General features: G+C 37.4%; 1 protein-coding gene and 1 pseudogene across 1 annotated transcript; one reads left to right on the top strand and one right to left on the bottom strand.

Moving 5' to 3' along the window:
- Nucleotides 1-1,908: 1,908 nt before the first annotated feature.
- Nucleotides 1,909-9,257, bottom strand: LOC109240262 (annotated as a pseudogene).
- Nucleotides 9,258-9,757: 500 nt separating this feature from the next.
- LOC109240261 (ATP-dependent RNA helicase DEAH13-like) lies at nucleotides 9,758-16,561 on the top strand. The gene is made up of 6 exons (XM_019406892.1): nucleotides 9,758-9,819; nucleotides 9,912-10,044; nucleotides 10,097-10,185; nucleotides 10,484-10,700; nucleotides 15,545-15,658; nucleotides 15,850-16,561. The coding sequence occupies exons 1-6, from the start codon at nucleotides 9,758-9,760 to the stop codon at nucleotides 16,288-16,290; spliced, it is 1,056 nt and encodes a 351-aa protein (XP_019262437.1). The 3' UTR covers nucleotides 16,291-16,561.
- Nucleotides 16,562-18,472: the final 1,911 nt, after the last annotated feature.

The following is an 18,472-nucleotide window of genomic DNA, read 5'->3' as shown; positions in this document are numbered from 1 at the left end:
AATCATGCCTCGTGCTTCTAGAGTGCGCTCATATGTTTGGAAACATTGAGGTGGTAGAAGAAAGTGAAGAAGTTCGCAAAGTAAAATGCAAGAACTGTGGTCGAGTCTTAGATGTTCGTCGAAAGTGGGAGGTACTGGGTGTTTAAGGAGGTATATGAAGACTTGTCTTGACCGTCCTCTAGAAATTCGTATTTAAGTTGATTTGAGACAATTTATGTTATTTTAATTGCTAGACTTATTTAAGCTTAATGTTTTAGTTTATTAGATTAATTTGAAGTATTATTATGCAATGAAAATTTGAAATGAAAGCATTTGAAGTTTGATCCTTACATATCAAGAATCAACACTCCAGTATAATACTTATACTATAAGTTTTTTTTTTTCATGTTCATTGTATTATCTTAATTCGTAATGAATTTTTCAAATATAAGGCTTTTAAAGCCTTTGAAATTTATTCAAACATTCTTTTTATACGTTAGTTTTTAGTATTTTACATTTTTACTTTATCTTAATATAAATTACGATTATTATACAAAATAAAAAATATATATAATAAATAAATGAATAAAACCGGCGCGGCCCGGATCCGTTCCGATTAAATTTAGCACCAGGGAAGCTCGGAACCGATAAACCTGCTAAAAATAACCCGTAACCGGCCCGGTACCGAAACCGGCCAGTTCCCTTTTCCTCTACCTCGACTGGCCCGACCTGGCACCTTGACACCTTTAGGTAAAATTGACCTACAACAATAAGTAACTCTTCACATCAAATCTAACATGATAACCTTACAAGTAAAATGATCATAAGTTAAATTGTATTGATAGTGTAAACGGATTTTTATCAGTATATAAAAGTTAAATCCCAACATGTTGGATCCCTTATCAAAAAAATAAAAATGTTTGATTAAAGATTTTCTACTTTTTTTTTCTTTTTCTTTTTGCCGAGTATATCCTTACTCTGTCCCTCACGAAAATGCAAGTTCAAATCTAATATGCATCGCAACTTGACTCACATGTATTTGACCATTGAATTTTTGTTACGCAAAGACGTCATATTTTTACATTGCATATTTACAATAATAGATTGATAGATTGATGAAATCATGACTATACTAAATAATAAAACACTCTGAAAAGCTCACATATGACAAAAGTTGCAGTTAAAAAAAGAATATATTCCACTCCTATTAATATAGGGACAAAAAGCGGAATGAAAAGTATGATCTACACATATTCATATATCATCCATAAAAAAATTTGTATTCTTTGCGATATGAACAGAGAAGAGAAAATAATAGGAGTTTAGGTTGGCTCTATGAAATAAATATGATGCTACAATGATAATTTTGATCGTGTCGAATTTGTTTATATTCCTAGAAATCTAAACAAGTCACTTACAATAAATTACGACATATGGTTACACTCGTATTACGACATATGGTTACACTTACGAGAAACAGAAGGAAACTTATTTGTAAAATATTCCACCGTCATTAGGTAAAGGAAAAAAAAAAAGGGCAGCCCGATGCACTAAGCTCCCACTATGCACGGGGTTGGGGGAAGGGCCGAACCACAAAGGTCTATCGTACGCAACATTACCCTGCATTTCTGCAAGAGGCTGTTTCCACGGCTCTAAACCCGTGGAAAAGACTAAAGATAAAAAAATGGAAAGGAAAGAAGAAAATAACACCAAGTACGTCCTCCCCCACTTTCCCTTCAATTCTAATGTTTAGAATTTGTAAGAGGTCCTAGTTGCCTTCACAGTTCTCAACAGGAAGGTGGAGTCTCTGTCTTAGTTTCTGATTTTTAGGTAAACTTAACATCATGTTGCTGTAGAAAAGAGTCATTTCCCACTGCTTTGGAAAGTATATTATTATAGTATTGCAACAGGATGTGGACTACAAGGAGAAGAATACAAGTATTGACAACTTTTAAATTACCTTTGCTAGTTACAAGTTACAACAAAGAAAACGAACATACTTTTGTATTGGTTATTTTAGGCAAAATCACAATATTGTACATGATTAAAGAGTTTCTGCTTTTTCCTTCTTCTCTATCAATTTGACAAAATTGCGAACTATTGTCTTGCCTTCAGCTGTGATGATGCTTTCAGGATGGAATTGCACCCCCTGCATTAACCACAAGCAAGTTGCAAACAACCAATCAAGTCTTAAAATACACTTTATTAATTCACATCACCATACAACATTTTCTAAATTTTAAAACTCTTCATCAAATCAAATAGACAGCTCAAGGCAATCAGGGTCGGAGCTAGAGTTCTAGTACCGGGTGCGGTAGAACCCAACAGCTTTGGCCAAACCTCTGTGTGTTAAGAAATCTACTTAATGTATATAATTAATTAATTTATCTAGAACCCAGTAACCTACCTTTTCTAGAATCCAGAACCCATAATCAAAATTCTAAATCTAGTCTAATTCTGTTCAAAAGGATGAAAATATTTACCTGTAGATGTCGATAAACTTTGTACTATAAGACCATCTTCTGTCCACGCAGTTATCTCAAGATCGTCTTTGGGGAAAGTGTCCTTATCTATTACAAGGCTGTGGTATCTACCAGCTGTGAGGGGGCTAAAATGAGATAGGTAATATCAAGATGTCAGCATAAATCAAACAAAGTTCCACCTATTTTAAGATGATAGAAGAGGCACTAGTATTCCAAGGATGTTTTAGACTGGCATACTCAAGGTAGAATTTAAATTAACCTAAACCAATTAAGTGGGTGGATGGACAGTTGCCGAGTAGAGAAATAATGCTGATATGTAAGAGCAGATCCCAGCAAACAAAAACTAGGTGCTACACTTGCGTAGATCTAAACGTGTTTTCTCATGTCCTCCCACAACCTAAGGTCTTTGTACTATGTCTACATCAACTATACAATTAAATGTACATGATTCTTTTGCCGCATATGACAAATATTGATATTGTTAAGACAAATACTAAACAGCAAATAAAAGAATTCACTTGTGAGACCACAACAATAAGAGAGAGAGAGAGAGAGAGTCAGCTATTTGCTGCTTGATTAAATGAGTGGCTCCACGTCGTTAGTTACAGAGATTACATCGCTGACTTGAAAGTGTGTCAGCATCATTTGATTATGATCAGCCATTTTTGAAATGTTCGACCTAGAATTAAGAATGAAATGAGATGTAACTCGTAGCAAATGATGATCTAAACCTTCAATGAAGAAATTCACTTATCTTGATTAAAGAAAATCATAAACTTATCTTGGCATACTCCTACATTATGCACTAAATGAAACAAGCTCATGGCAGAGAGGGGAGGATGGGAGGTTTCTTGTGGTAGATTCCAATTTGGACTTAACTCCAAAAATTTTTACTAGTAGGGAGCTTTAATGTAGTGACTGTATTTCCTTTTAATCTTCCGCTCAAGTTCTCATAGTTCCTTTTTTTGCTGGAATTTCGAAAGGGAAAGTAGGTAAGGTAATCTAGATTATTCATACTGGTAATGTTAGTACGTACTCTCGCATTTGGTTGGTAGTAGGCTTGTTGCATTTTGATCGTCTTACTATCTTGTTATGTATGCTGCTTTTACATGATTTTTTGGTGTTGTCCCGACTCCCGTCTTGTTTCTTGTTATTATCGGGGTACCTATGCTTGCTTGAGCCGAGGGTCTATTGGAAACAGCCTCTCTACCTCCACAAGGTAAGGGTAAGGTCTGCGTACACACTACCCTCCCCATACCCCACTATGTGGGATTATACTGGGTATGTTGTTGTATAAACACCACAATGCAATTTGTTCAGACAAATTTCTAATCAATTATCAGATTAAGTAGAGCTTACTTTGATAGCCCCGCAAATAAGCCATCTTCCCCACCTTCATTATAACATACAAGGGAGCTTTTTCCATGCATCACCCCATATGGAGAACGCACAATTTTTCCTGCAAAGGAACAGATTCACATGGAGGAGGATTAGGGAAGTGAAACATACACAATTGACTACTTGCATAAGAAGAAGGAAAAGTAGAGCTTTTAGATACATCAACTTAAACATTAACTCCAGAAGATTGTCTGTCATACTCAAAGTTTCCTGTTGGATTATGGTATATTGCATTAAGAATTTGATACAAATATAATGCTATAATCTAAAACATGTAATATTTAGTTTTAACAACTACCCGTCTCAATCTCAAGCTAGTCGAGATCGGTTATACAACTCTTTCCATTCCATTCAGCTCCATGAAATGTGTTATGTATTGTGAGAGTTCATAACAAAATTGACTAGTTTTACCCTAGCTGGTTGTTAACTACCACAACCCTCTTCCTTTATCCGGACTTGGAAATGGCAAATGCGAGCAAACTCACATAGCGGAGTTGTGTGTTTGGTTTTGAAATGGATAAAGTTTTGTTTGCAGTCATATCCTTGGCCCTTTCTAATGGCAATTTCTTAGCGGATTGAAAAGAAAATCTAATATGCTCATCTCTTTATTTATAGTTATTGTTTTGGGGGTAAAACAAGAAAAGCATGAAAAAGGTTCAATTAGAATATCCTCCTTCCTAAATTGCACTATTTACACGTATAAAAAAAAGGATGCAACCCCATCTAGACAGTGCCTTTAAGCTCTTTCAATCTGGGTTCGATTATACAGATTTACCAAGAAATGGTTTAAACGAGCAAAAACCTATAACCAAGCAAAGACACAATAAATGACATAACACGATGTAATAGTGTTGTCGTTTATATATGGAGTATTCTGAAAGATTTGAGAAGAAGAGCTACTATAATAAACATATATAGCCAACATAGGTACAAGTTATTCAATGCTTTCTAGTATTAAATACTACCGAGATTATCATAAAAGTTAATGATAATAGCAACCAAACATAAGACAAATAATACCAAACTATATGTGTAATCACTTTACCTAATACCTCAAAACAAATGACACTGAAGTGTGTGATATGGTACATATCTAACAGTTTACCCAAGTATCTACCATTCTGTACAATATCTATGATTCATCTGAGAATAAACTTTCTTGGATCAGCTGTTAAGTGACGATAGTGATTTTGATATTGGAGAGGGATAATGAACTTAATTAAAGGATTTTAAAAACCAAATTGTATTTCTTTCTCTTCCAAACAGAACAGAAATTAACAAACTATCCATAAACAAGACTCAACTTATTCAAACAACAAAAGAGCTCCAAATATAGTTGATTGCCTGATTCAATAACATACCTCCAAAAGCCTCTCCGATGCATTGCAAACCCATACAAACACCAAATAATGGTACAGTTGGTCCAAGTTCCAGTACAGTTTGTAATGATATCCCTGAATCTTAGGGTGTACCTATTCCAAATAAAATAAGATCAAAAGTAACTATCTTTCCATAAGTTCTAGAAAAGTAAAATGATAACTTCATATATTTGGGTAACTTTTCTTACCTGGTCCAGGTGATATTAGTATTCCCCTTAATCATTTTACTTTTCTAGAACTTATGGTATCAACTTAATCAGGTTTAAGGAGTAAGAAAAGAGCACTCCTCCAACAGCATGCGCATGCTAGCTTACACTTGTTGGAACACAAATATTGTAACTATACTATAACAGCTTGACAAAAAAGAATTATGTATTACTTTTTCAGTTCATCCACACTAAGCTCGTCGTTACGATAAACCTCGAAATTGCATCCAAGCTCTCCCATATACTTCAAAAATAATAATAATAAGAAACACCAAAATAATAATTTCTACATTCCTTAATATTTCAAAATCAATATTTAGCTCCAACTTCAATATATTACAAAATTATCAACAAAAAAAGAAAAGAAAAAGAGCAAAATCAAGACAAACTAAGATAATAATTCTTCTTAACTTTTTGGCATACCTGACAGAGATTATAAGTGAAGCTATCATAATTATCAATTGCGATAATTGGACTCTTTGTCTGTTCAGAATTATCCGAAAATTCAACACTAGTAACGGAATTATTCTGCGATAAAACAGTGAAAGGTGTCGTTTCTAGCCGCTTTTTGCTTCTGATTAGGAGAATGGAGCTGCCAGAGCCGGAGAGAATTGGAAAAGCTAGGGCATTTTTGTGAGGATGAGGCGAGATAGAAGTGTTTTTGATGTTAATGTGAATGACGGGAGATTGTAAAGAGGAGGGAGGGACGATAATGCCGGCCATAAGAGATTGCTGAGAGAAGTGAAACGCCGGCGTTTGAGATTGTGATTGGATCTAAAGCGGCGGCAATGGCGAAAAGGTGGAATTTTTTTTTTTTTTTTTGGATAATTTCAGATGAATACAACTCACACACCTAACTTGCAACATAAAAGCCTAGATACCACTTTGCAAATCTATAGCCCAAAAAATAATAGGCTAATTCACGAAAGACAACTTATTTTGCTCCCTCTGTATACAACCAGTTGTTTTCATTCTGTTGATTTCCTTTGATTATTAAGCATTTGATAAAAAAATGCAAATCAGTCACAACGCAACTCAAAAATCCTGAATAGTACATATTATCTGAAGGTAAGAAATTCAAACACTTTTATGTGCAATTGCTGAAGCAATCCAACAGGATAAAAGAAAATAAAAACTTGGTAAATGAATTGTAGAATCCCTCCAACGCTCATACAACATATTACACGAAAAAGAAGAAGAGAAGAAAGTGTCAAACTTCTATAGAGGCCTCTTACACACTAACAATGTATATACATCCTTATAAACTGAAAAAATATATAATTATACAATATTATACACAATTATACAATACTGTATAACTTGTATAAACATGTATAATAGTGTATAAGAGGTGTTTGTATATCCATATACACAATGATACACTAGTATACAGTGTTGATACAAACTGCTACATAGTTATGATTTTTATCCAAACCTAATTTCAAAATCGAGACTAGGTCATAATAATAATGACCAGAACTTCAAACTTCAAAATCTTCCAACATTAGTGGTTATTTTTTGGTGCAAATCAAGTTTGAGAGCTATTTATTTTCAGATCTGTGTGTATTTTCATGTTTCTTTCAAAAATCTTCAATATTCTTGTGCTTGCCACCATGGACGACGGAGTAGGAGCCCGAGCCTTCTTCGACCCATTAATGACAGAACTGCGTGGGGGGTAGGGGAGGGGGAATAGCGGGGGATAGGTTAAGAGAGGATGAGGGATCTATGTGCGCTAGAAAGAAAGAAGTGAGAGGCGGTGAGAGAGAAGGGAATGAAGAAAGAAGAAAATAATAAAAACCCTAAAAGTATGTCTTTAATAGTGGGCTAAAGGCTGAAAAATTTCTTTCAAGTTATGTATAACATGGGCTAAATAGGGTAAGAGCTTCAAATGTGGTCCATTTTTGGTTGGGCTGTTAGGCCAAGTGACATGGGCTGCAATTCTTTCTCAGATATATCAAGGTGGTCAGAATGGTTAGAAGAGGTAAAGAAAGGTTTAGACTCAAAAAATGTGACGTCAAAGGACATAAAGTACCTACGAAGATCAGGTGAGTAACAACGATATCCCTTATGAACACGAGAATAACCAAGGAAGACACAGTTGAGAACACGAGGAGCTAACTTATCTTTCCCAGGGGCTAAGTTATGAACGAAACAAGTGCTCCCAAAAACACGAGGGGGAACAGAGTATAAGGGTGACTGGGAAAACAATACTGCATACAGAATCTTATTCTGGATGGGAGATGAAGGCATCCGATTAACCAAATAACAAGTTGTGATAACTGCATCGCCCCAAACACACAACGGAACATGAGATTCAATGAGAAGTGTGTGAGCAGTCTTAATAATATGCCTATTCTTTCTCTCTGCAACCCCATTTTGCTGAGGGGTATAAGGACAAGAGGTCTGATGAATAATTCCTTGAGAAGTCATAAACTGCTGAAATTGAGAGGATAAATATTCGAAGGCATTATCACTGCGAATAGTGCGAATAGAAACACCAAATTGATTTTTAATTTCAGCAAAAAAATTCTGGAATATAGAAAACAACTCAGAACGATCTTTCATTAAGAAAATCCAAGTAAATCTTGAATGATCATTAATGAAACTAACAAAATAACCAAATTCCAAGGTTGAACTGACTCTACTAGGACCCCATATATCAGAATGAACTAAAGAAAAAACAAACTCTACATGACTCTCAATACTACGAGGAAAGGAGGCTCGGGTATGTTTCCCAAGCTGACATGACTCACACTCTAATGTAGATAAACTAGACAAACTAGGCACCATCTTCTGGAGCTTGCATAAGCTTGGATGTCCTAAACGTCTGTGAATTAGGTCTGGAGGATCTGTAACTAGACATGCCTTGGAGGAAGTGAGTGAGTTAAAGTAGTAAAGGCCTTCTGATTCAAGTCTTGTTCCAATCGTCTGGCCCGTACTGCGGTCCTGCATAATAAAAGAATCATCAATAAAATATATACCACAATGGAGGGCACGAGTCAAACGACTAACAATTGCAAGATTAAAAGGACATCCAGGGACATAAAGAATGGAATATAGAGTGACAGAGGGTAGGGGATTCGCTTGTCCAACTCCTTTTGCTTTAGTTATGAGACCTATTGGCTAAAGTAACAGTGGGAAGAGACTGTGAATACGCAATATTTGACAAAAGTGATTTATTACCAGAGATATGATCAGAAGCGGTTGAGTCCACAACATATTGTCCAACAGTACTAGACTGGGAAACACAAGTAAAAGAATTTCCAGCAACAGAAGTATCAGTCTGAGCAACAAAGGCTACTTGTGGAGATGTCTGCTTACTTGCTTGATATTGAAGTAACTCATTATACTCCCCTTCAGATAAAGAAAATCCCTGCTTACCAGTAGTCTTAGTCTGAGCAACATAAGCATTTTTGGGTGGGCGGCCATGTAAAGAATAGCACACGTCACGAGTGTGTCCAAGTTTATGACAATAAGAGCACTTGGGTCTAGATCTTCCAAAACGACCTCCTCCTTGTCTATTCTCCATAGTATGGAATGCCCGATTGTCCACTGTATAGGATGCGAGAACAGATGAGTCAAGTGTCTGTGATGAGATCACTGGGTGACTTGGTGCTGCAGTAAGGCGAAATAATCGAGAGAATAATTCATCAACTGTGGGGGACAGTCGGACTAGACAAAATCTGATTGCGTACCGAGTCAAGATCATTAGGAAGCCCAGCAAGAGTAAGAACTAGAAACATCTTTTGTCGCTGCTCTTGCTGCTTTGCAACACTAGCAGAAGCTGGCATCAACTTCTCAAATTCCTCCATGACCGCGTGTACTTGTCCCAAGTAAGTAGACATATCTAATTCATGTTTCTTTAAATTTGTCATTCGCGATATCACATCATAGAAACGAGATATGTCATTAGTGTATAAAGTGCGAGCTTTTTCCCAACCCAAATAACATGTCTCGAATGGATGAAACAAGGGCATCAACTTGGAATCAATAGATCGCCACAGAATACTGCATAATTGAGCATCGATCTTCTCCCAAAGTGCTTTGGCTTTTTCATCTCCTTCACTAGACTTCGTGATTAGACGATCTTGAACACCTTGACCTTAACACCACAATTCTATAGACGAAGCCCAAGCTAAGTAGTTTGAACTTCCCATTAAAGGTTTTGAGGTAATCATAACACCAGAATTGCTAGAACCTGGGCTATTAGACCCGAAGGCATCGACTCCCCAAGACATCGTTGGATGGAAGTGAGGTCTATAAAATTATCACCAAATAATAGAAAGAATCAACTGAAAACTCGCTGAAACGGATGAAGGAAACGTTGTTTTTGTCGAAAAATTACTGTAGTAGTCGCCGGAAAAACTCAAAGTGGTCGGAATTAAAAAATAAAATTATAGGTAGGGTCGGAATTTGAGGGCGATCCAACTGCTCTGAAAGAATTTCGTAAAAGAGTGCCTGGAAAGTGCCTCACGCGCCGGCGCATGGGCGTCAGATCTTCGCAAGAGAAATTCGTCCGGCGGCGCATGGGGGCGCGTGCAGCCTGTTCTGCCGGAGATTTTTTGTTGGGTTGCTTGCCGAGCTCTAATCTACTTTCCGGTGATTTTGGTTTTTGCACAACACTGACAGATAGTATGATTCTTGTGGCCAGACTATTTTTGCCGGAAAAAAGGGCTTCTGGTTGACTGTTTTCTCTTCCCGGAGTCGCTGGAATTTATGCACAGCGTTAAATTTCTCCTGGTTGCTCTGATACCATGTGAGAAAGCACGGGAGAAAATATTATTGATATTATTCTCATATGTTAAACACGATACAATGAGCCCTATATATATATATACATAACATGTCCTACTCCTGATACATGTGGGATTAGGGTTATTTACTACTATTTAGTATTTACATAACCATTCTAACACTTCCTTTTCCATCGGTTGATAACATAGAGTTCTATTTATTTCATTCTTCCTTAATTTTTAGTTTTGTTTTAGTGTTTTTATCTCTTGCTTTTGGTTTGGGATCTTTTAGTTCCTTTATGAAGCTGGCTATGGTTCAAATCATTCCAATGTCGTGGTGGTATTATTGGTGTGACTCAACCACGCCATGTTGCAGTACTTGCAACTGCCAAACGAGTGGCATTTGAGCTTGGTTTTAGTCTTGGCAAAGAGGTTGGTTTCCAAGTTAGACATGACAGGAGGATAGGAGACAATTGCTCCATAAAGTTCATGACTGATGGAATTTTGCTTCGGGAACTGCAGGTAAGATGTCAGTATTAATGTCTAGGTAAATTGAAATCTTCGTCCCTACCTTTTAAGTGCTTTATATTTTGTCCTTACTATGAAAAAGGGTGCACACCATTTGAGTGCTAAATATTTAAGAAAAGGTTGAGAAAATTAGAGCAATACCTTGAATAGTGAAATAATTGAGACTTTATAAATTACTTTCAAAGAAGCAAGAGAGATGTTTCTATCAATTAGCTGTGTCTTGATTTCAAACTAGTTGGAGTTGGCTATATGAATCCGCTATGTTCATTCCACTCCATTCAGACCCATTTTTAATCCAATTTTACACTATTGGCTTTAGAGACAAGAGGGGTTGCTCTGATGGTAAGTAACCCCACTTCCAACCGAGAGGTTGTGAGTTCGAGTCTACCCAAGAGCAAGGTGGGAAGTTCTTGGAGGGAAGGATGCCGGGGGTCTATTTGGAAACAGCCTCTCTACCCCAGAGTAGGGGTAAGGTCTGCGTACACACTACCCTCCCCAGACCCCACTAAGTGGGATTATACTAGGTTGTTGTTGTTGTTGTTGTTGTTGTTGTTAACACTATTGGCTTTTGTTTAGGAGTTAAATGTTTTTTTTTTGTTGAGAAAGGTAACAGAAAAGAAGAAAAGTGAACTAGTGACTCCTTTAGTTGTTGAGATAATGTGGAGGGGCAGTGGTAACCAGTTTAATTACCAAGCAAAGGTTAAGTCGTTCAGAAGTGGGAACAATAGTAAAATCAGGATGCAGTTCAAAGCATGTTTGTGAATGCAACTATAATCCCATTGTTTTTGTTTTTAGCCTCTTGCAATGAGAGGGGGATAGTGCTGCAGGTTGAGGTCTCATTACAAAATTGTTAATATAATTATTTTTGGGAGAAACAATGGATTAGGCACTCCTAGTCATTTTTGCAATTTGCATATTGAGCCGAATAATGTTAAAAAAAGCCCAATAATGTACAGTTCGAAATAATTTCAGTTTTATGTGAACAATTCACACATGGACATAAAACCAACTCCTAACTAATCCTTGATGCTTTCCTATAAACAATAGGATGACTATATGTAAAAAAATTCCTTTTTATGTCATTAAAAGAAAAGGATTAAGGTTCCAAAATGTTCGGACTCTCCTGAATGAAGCTATTGTTTGGTAGGGGGAAGTTGAGGGACAAAGAGCTCTACCCCTTTGGCGATCATAGTGAGGGTCATATATCAGTATATTCAAGGAGGATTTGTCCATTCAACTTTTGCGCAAGGAAAAAAGATCCTTTCATGCTTTTGTCGTTGTGGTTCTGTTGCTTTCCAGTACTTCAGTGCCATACTCAACCAACTTTGTTGTTTCACCGGTGCAATGCCACTTTACATGAGATATTCAATCCATGCTCCTTTTTGTCCATTATAGATGGTTCCGTCTGGTTTTCTTTTATTCTTTACCAATTTGTGTTTAGTGAGAATCAAGTTTTAAACTCAAGCGTTGCTCGACCTTGCTTTTCAGATATGAGTTAAAATTCTAATTGCATAAACTGATATGTTGGAACTATTTTTTGACAGGTAAGTGACTTTATTAATTTTTTTGGTATATGCTCTATGGAGTTAGAACCAAATAGTTGAATGAAATGAATTAACGATTAGTCTAGGACGACGAACACGGATCAAGAGTGTCTATCAAAGCCTTTTTCTTCTTCACTTCAAAGAGGCAATGCACCCTTTGTTTGAATGTTACTTGTTTCATAAAGATTGATTTTTTGAAGTTATACATTCTTCTTTTAAAAAAAAAGGGTTAGGCGCGAAGGAATAGATATTTGCTATTTGTAGCAGTACCAAATGATCACTTGTCTTACTTGCCTTAGATCCTGCATGTTAGGGTTGTCCACTGAAGCGCAGGTTGTCCTATGATTTGTTATACATTAAGGGGAAACAATGATGTGACTGCAAAGATTTAGTTGTTGTTGTCTTCTAATTTATCTTCTGAGCAATTTGAATTTCCTACTGTTAGTTTTCTTGAATTTGTATTTGGTTAAGTGTCACGACCCCAACCCCGGTCGTGATGGCGCCTAACACACCGCTAGGCAAGCCCGACCAATTCAACAACCTTAACCCTTTTTATATAGTTCATGATTCAATTAACACAAATAATTACTAAATCATAATACTGAAACTCAGAAATATAGTTAAAACATGCGGAAACCCCAAGTAGAAATACTACTACACAGCCCGAAGAATCCGGTGTCACAAGTCTGAGCCTCTAATGCACGGGTGTCAACCTACTACATACTGCTCTAGAGAAATGCGGAAATAAAGCAAATAGGTTAGATGGGAAGATCATGACTGCGAACGTCATGCAGCTACCTTGATGCTCCCGGATATGATGCTTGGCAGAGAAATCTTCACTCAGCCTCAGTGGGTGCACCTAGATCTGCACACAAGGTGCAGGGAGTAATGTGAGTACTTCCAACCCAGAGAGTAATAAACATAAATAAAGGCTGAGAGTAAGAAATCCTGGATAGGCACAATGTAAGCTATAATTATAGTAGTTCAATCCAGATAATATCAACTCAATAAAACCAATGAAAACAATGATGCTGCAAAAGATAAGTAAATGAATGACAATCAATTAAGAAATGCAACAAATAGTACGGTACTCTCTAGTACCCGCTGCGGCGTACAGCCCGCTCCATTTATTTATCGTCGACGGCGCTCACTGGGGGTGTGCAGACTCCGGGAGGGGCCCCTTACGGCCCAAGCGCAATATCAAGCCATCTCGTGGCATCCATTAGGCCCTAAGCCTCATATCAATATAATACTGCTGCGGCGCGCAGCCCGATCCCATACTCAGTCCAGAATCATATAAGTCCCTCGAGCACAATAATATATAAATATTCAGCCCAAACTTCATTAGAAATATTATTTAGGTTCCATGTTTGAGAAAAAAAAAAGGCTGAGTTGCAAAAAAAAGTGCCAAATACTAGGACTGAGTTTAATTATATGTAAAAATGGTAAGAAACCAGCAAGAGCAATCCCTGAAGGATTCAATCAATTGGCACGAGGCCCAATTATGACAATTAATCCATTTTTATAAGGATATCAACTAAGCTTCAATCAATTAGGTAGTAATTTTATAAAGCGGGACGGACCAAGTCACAATCCCCGACGGTGCTCTACCCCACGCCCGTTATCCGGCATGCAAGTCACCTCAACATAGCACTACGATGTGCAAATTCGGGGTTTCAAACCCTCAACACAGCATTTACATCTATTACTAAGCTCAAGCCGGCCAAAATCCTAGCTCGCTATGCCCTTGCCTCTCAAATCGACCTCCTTGCACGTCGAATCTGACCAAAACCACAACGAATACGTCACATTATGCTATAGGATCAATACCCAATCGAAAATAATCGAAAAACATCAATAATCCCGAAATTGACAAAACCCGAGCCCCGGGCCCACTTCTCAAAACTCAAAAATTTTTACAGAAAAGTGTTCTTCATCTTCTCCCGATTCCGTACATATAAAGAACACCAAAATCGGAGTCTGTTTGACCCCTCAAATCGACCCCTAAAGGTCTCATAATCTCAAGCCCCAAAATCCTATTTTTCTACTGTTTTTCATGAATTAAAGGCTGGGATTATGGTCTATAATCACCCATAAACGAGTTTCAATAATCAAATCACTTACCTCTGTGATACCCACTGATTTTCTCTCTTAAAAATCGCCTCAGAAGCTTCTTCCCATTCAAAAATTGGAAGAAAACTCGATCTGCTCATTATAGGTATACTGATCACGCGTTTTACTGCTCCCAATGGATTCCTTGCGAAATTCTAATGAATTTAGGCTTTTGAATCACTCAATTTGACCTTATAATGAAGGAGATATGTAGGTTTTAAGATTTGCAAATAGTGCAGGTTTTTAATACGCCGTCAGGGGCAATTTCGTCATTAACCTGAAAATCTGGGCAACCTTGGTAAAATGACCATAAAATCCTCATACGATGTTCAAATTCGACGATTCTTTTTGCTACGGGTTCGTAATTACGATACGGATCTAATACTTTATTCAAAACAGTAATCAGAGCTCATTTGTTCAATACGATATCATTTATGCTTGAAGAAACGATGTCGAAGCATAAGAAAAACGAGCACAACGCAGCGCAAACCTATCCGAAACTCACCCGAGCTCCTCGGGACCGCATACGAACATACTAACACGTCACATATGACCATTCAAACTTAGTTGCACTCTCAAAACACCAAAACTAACATCAAAACACCAAATTTACATCGGATTCAAGCCTAAGTTCTTCTAAAACTTCCGAAACACGCATTTGATCAAAACCCCAACCAAATCACCTCCGAATAACCTGAAATTTTGCACACACATCCCAAATCACCTAACGAAGCTACAACAACTCTCGAAATTCCATTCCGACCCTCGGATCAAAATATCACCTATCAACCGGAATTTGCCAAAATACTAACTTCGCCAATTCAAGCCTAATTCTACACCGGACCTCCAAAATCACTTCCGATCACACTCCTAAGTCACAAATCATCTCCCGAAGCTAACCAAATCGTCGGAATCCACATCCGAGCCCTCTAACTCATAGGTCAACATCTGGTTGACTTTTCCAAAACAAGCCTTCCTTAAAGAGATTAAGTGTCTCATTTCCTTCCAAAAATCAACCCAATTTAACTCGTTCACACATGACACTGATAGTGAAGCATAACGAAGCAGGAAATGGGGGAAACGGAGCGGTTCTCACGAGAAGACGGGTCGGGTCATCACATCAAGCAAGTTTATATAATCTTCTTTTGATTTTCTCCTCCCTGACCCTCCACTTTTATGCAGAATGATTTTCTTTTAAGGCGTTACTCGATCTTAATCTTGGACGAGGCTCATGAGAGGAGTTTGAACACTGATATACTTATCGGTATGCTTTCTCGTATAGTAAGAGAGCGTCAGGTGAGATAATAGTTTGCTATCTCCATAAAGTTGGTTGTCATTTCATTATTCATAGGTGGCTTTAAAAATATTAGTGGTTACGCTCTAAGACTCCAGTTCTCCTTGACTCTCCCCATCCCCCTCCTTTTCTTTAATTATCTTCCTTTGACTTCTACGCTTTTTGACGTTTTTGATTATGTGCTTTATTGCAGAGAGAATATGAGGAGCAACAAAAAAAAGTTCTTTCAGGACAAACGGTAAGCCCTGAAGAGAGAGTATATCCACTGAAACTTGTGTTGATGAGTGCTACACTTCGAGTTGAGGACTTTATATCTGGGCAAAAAAATCTCCGTGATCCTCCGCCTGTAATGGAAGTCCCCACTCGCCTATACCCAGTTACTGTTCATTTCTCCAAGAGAACTGAGATGGTGGACTATGTCGGCAAAACATATAAGAAAATATTATCAATTCACAAGAGATTGCCACCTGGTGGTATACTTGTATTTGTGACAGAGCAAAGGGAAGTTGAATACTTGTGTCAGAAGCTGCGCAAAGCTTCTAAGGAGATAGTTGAGAGAGCTTCCAAATTGGATAATCAGACGTCTTTGGTTCTGAAGGGAATACCATCGAGGAAAATGTTATCAAGGAGATAAGTGAGGCATTTGATGATGAAAGGAGTTCTATGACTGAGATAACTGAACGTTTTAATTCCTATGATGAGGATCACGGGGAGATCTATGAATGTGAATCAGAAATTTCCTACGATTCAGCAGATGATAGTGATTTGGATGTTTATGGTGATGATGCACAGTTGTTAAACCAGAAGTCTCTGAGCTCTGATGGTAAGTTAAATGTTTTAGGTGAGGAGGGAAGCCTTACATCACTGAAGGCTGCTTTTGAAGCTTTGGCTGGTAAAAGGACATCACAACCAGCTAGCATTTTGAAGCCTGAGGCATCAGGTCTTAAGCGGGCTGGAAATCTTTTAAACAAGATGAGGACTAAGAAGAGAACGATTGATAGTTGTGCAATGCTAAGGAAATTGTGGGATGATAATCCTCGAGAATTGTTTTCAGAAATTTTGGATTGGTTTCAGCAGGGATTTCACGACCATTTTGAAGACCTTTGGGCAAAGATGCAACTTGAAGTATTTTTAGACCCAAAAGAATGGCTCTCCAAGAAGGTCAAGAGAGAGAAAAGGAACCCATGAACTTTCTATGATTAGGAATATTATATGCCTTTCAGAATCTATCTCTGCTTATTTTGGATGATATGAACTCATTTGGCATGTTCTCACAGGCATAATATCTCTTTCCAAAAATGTGAGGTAGTCTCCTGCCTTTCCTTTTCCCACTCTCGCATCGGGCAAAGGGAATTTTAGTCAGTTCTTCCTTTGATTAGTATTTTTGCATACTATGATTTCTAGTGAGGACCAGCTAAAATAATGATTGATAAGAACTCTTTCTTAGGGCAGAGTTTAAAATCTTGCGCCATGCTCTCGGGGATTTCTCGGTTATAAAAAAGATTTCTTTTTTGTTTATGAAATGGTCCTATAGTAGAATATATCATTCATAACCTATTTGAAATCATTAGAATAGGTAATCATATTATCAAAACCTAACCAACAGTAGTAAAATGAAGTTGCTGCTTGAACTCTCGATAAACTGAACGGTTACACATGTATTTATAGTGAATTTTTGTTATTACTATTGTTTCTAATGGATGTTTACTTGAAGCTTTCAAATGCTAAACATTGCATAACTTACTTGCCTCTTATGTTCCATAGGTGCGCAGCAGAGGATGCAATATAGAAATTTAATGGAGCAGTTATCGGGAAACAGATGGTTCGTCTTTCCTGGGGTCGAAATCCAGCAAACAAGCAGGTATTTACCAAGATGGTAAAATTTGATTTCTGAAAAGCTTTTACTTCAGATATTAAGTATCTTGTGCCAACATCTGTTTCGTGGAGTCTCCATATTTGCTGTAAAGTTTTCATAAGTTCTCTATTTTGAGCAAAATGAGAAGAAGGGCAACAATGCTTCCCAGAAAATCCTACTGATGTTCTGCTTTTGTATGCTGATGAAAGCCCCATTGCATCGTGTATCTCTAATAAGTTACTTGCCAAGAAAGTGAAATGTTGAGAAGTTGACATATCTATGCTTTTGTTCGTGGTTCCCATAATATTTATTTACATACTCAGTTTGCAGAAATATGTAATCCAATTGATCACTGTTGCAGCAACTACAAATATTATTAGGCTGATGTTTCAATAGCCTTGGAACTTTAAGCAATTCACCTGATATATTATATTCTTAATGGTGTACCTAAACGAATTGAAATTTTATTTTCTGTGTTACCTTTCATTATTGATTACATTAGATGCTTTCTTCTACAATCTTTTTCACTGGTTCTGGAGGATGTTCTGTAAAATAACATACTTATTTGTATTACTATAAGGGGGCGTGTGGTTGCATTACTAAAATGTGATAATACCTGTATAAAACTCCACATTAGTAATACAATGTCTGATTACCGTTTGAAACTTGCGTAAGATTCAGCATTATATAATAAGTACTATATATTGTTTGGTTGGGTTTTTTTTTTGATTTGCACCGGGTGTCCGAGTCTCTTCGAGCCCCGACTAATTCCGAGGGTGCACAGGCCCTCGGCAAGGAGTTTCCCGTAAGTGCACCACGGTTAATTCAGGTTTTACCCAGTCCGATGGCCCTCAGAAATTGTTTGCACCCAGTGGGTTTCGAACTTGAGACCTTGAAATGGAGAAAACCCCAAGGCTCAAGTCAATAGCCAGCTTAACCAACACCTGCATAAGTTATGCAG

The sequence above is a fragment of the Nicotiana attenuata genome, unplaced genomic scaffold, assembly GCF_001879085.1.
Source record: "Nicotiana attenuata strain UT unplaced genomic scaffold, NIATTr2, whole genome shotgun sequence".
Taxonomy (NCBI): domain Eukaryota; kingdom Viridiplantae; phylum Streptophyta; class Magnoliopsida; order Solanales; family Solanaceae; genus Nicotiana; species Nicotiana attenuata.
This window is presented reverse-complemented; position numbering and strand designations above follow the sequence as displayed.

What these genes read in the sequence shown, in the direction of transcription:
- LOC109240261 (XM_019406892.1), top strand. Translation starts at nt 9,758, where the DNA reads ATGAAGGAAACGTTGTTTTTGTCGAAAAATTACTGTAGTAGTCGCCGG. An exon ending in CGCCGGAAAAACTCAAAGTG is followed by an intron (nt 9,820 to 9,911) that starts GTCGGAATTAAA and finishes GTGCCTGGAAAG; the next exon opens with TGCCTCACGCGCCGGCGCAT. An exon ending in ACAGCGTTAAATTTCTCCTG is followed by an intron (nt 10,186 to 10,483) that starts GTTGCTCTGATA and finishes TCCTTTATGAAG; the next exon opens with CTGGCTATGGTTCAAATCAT.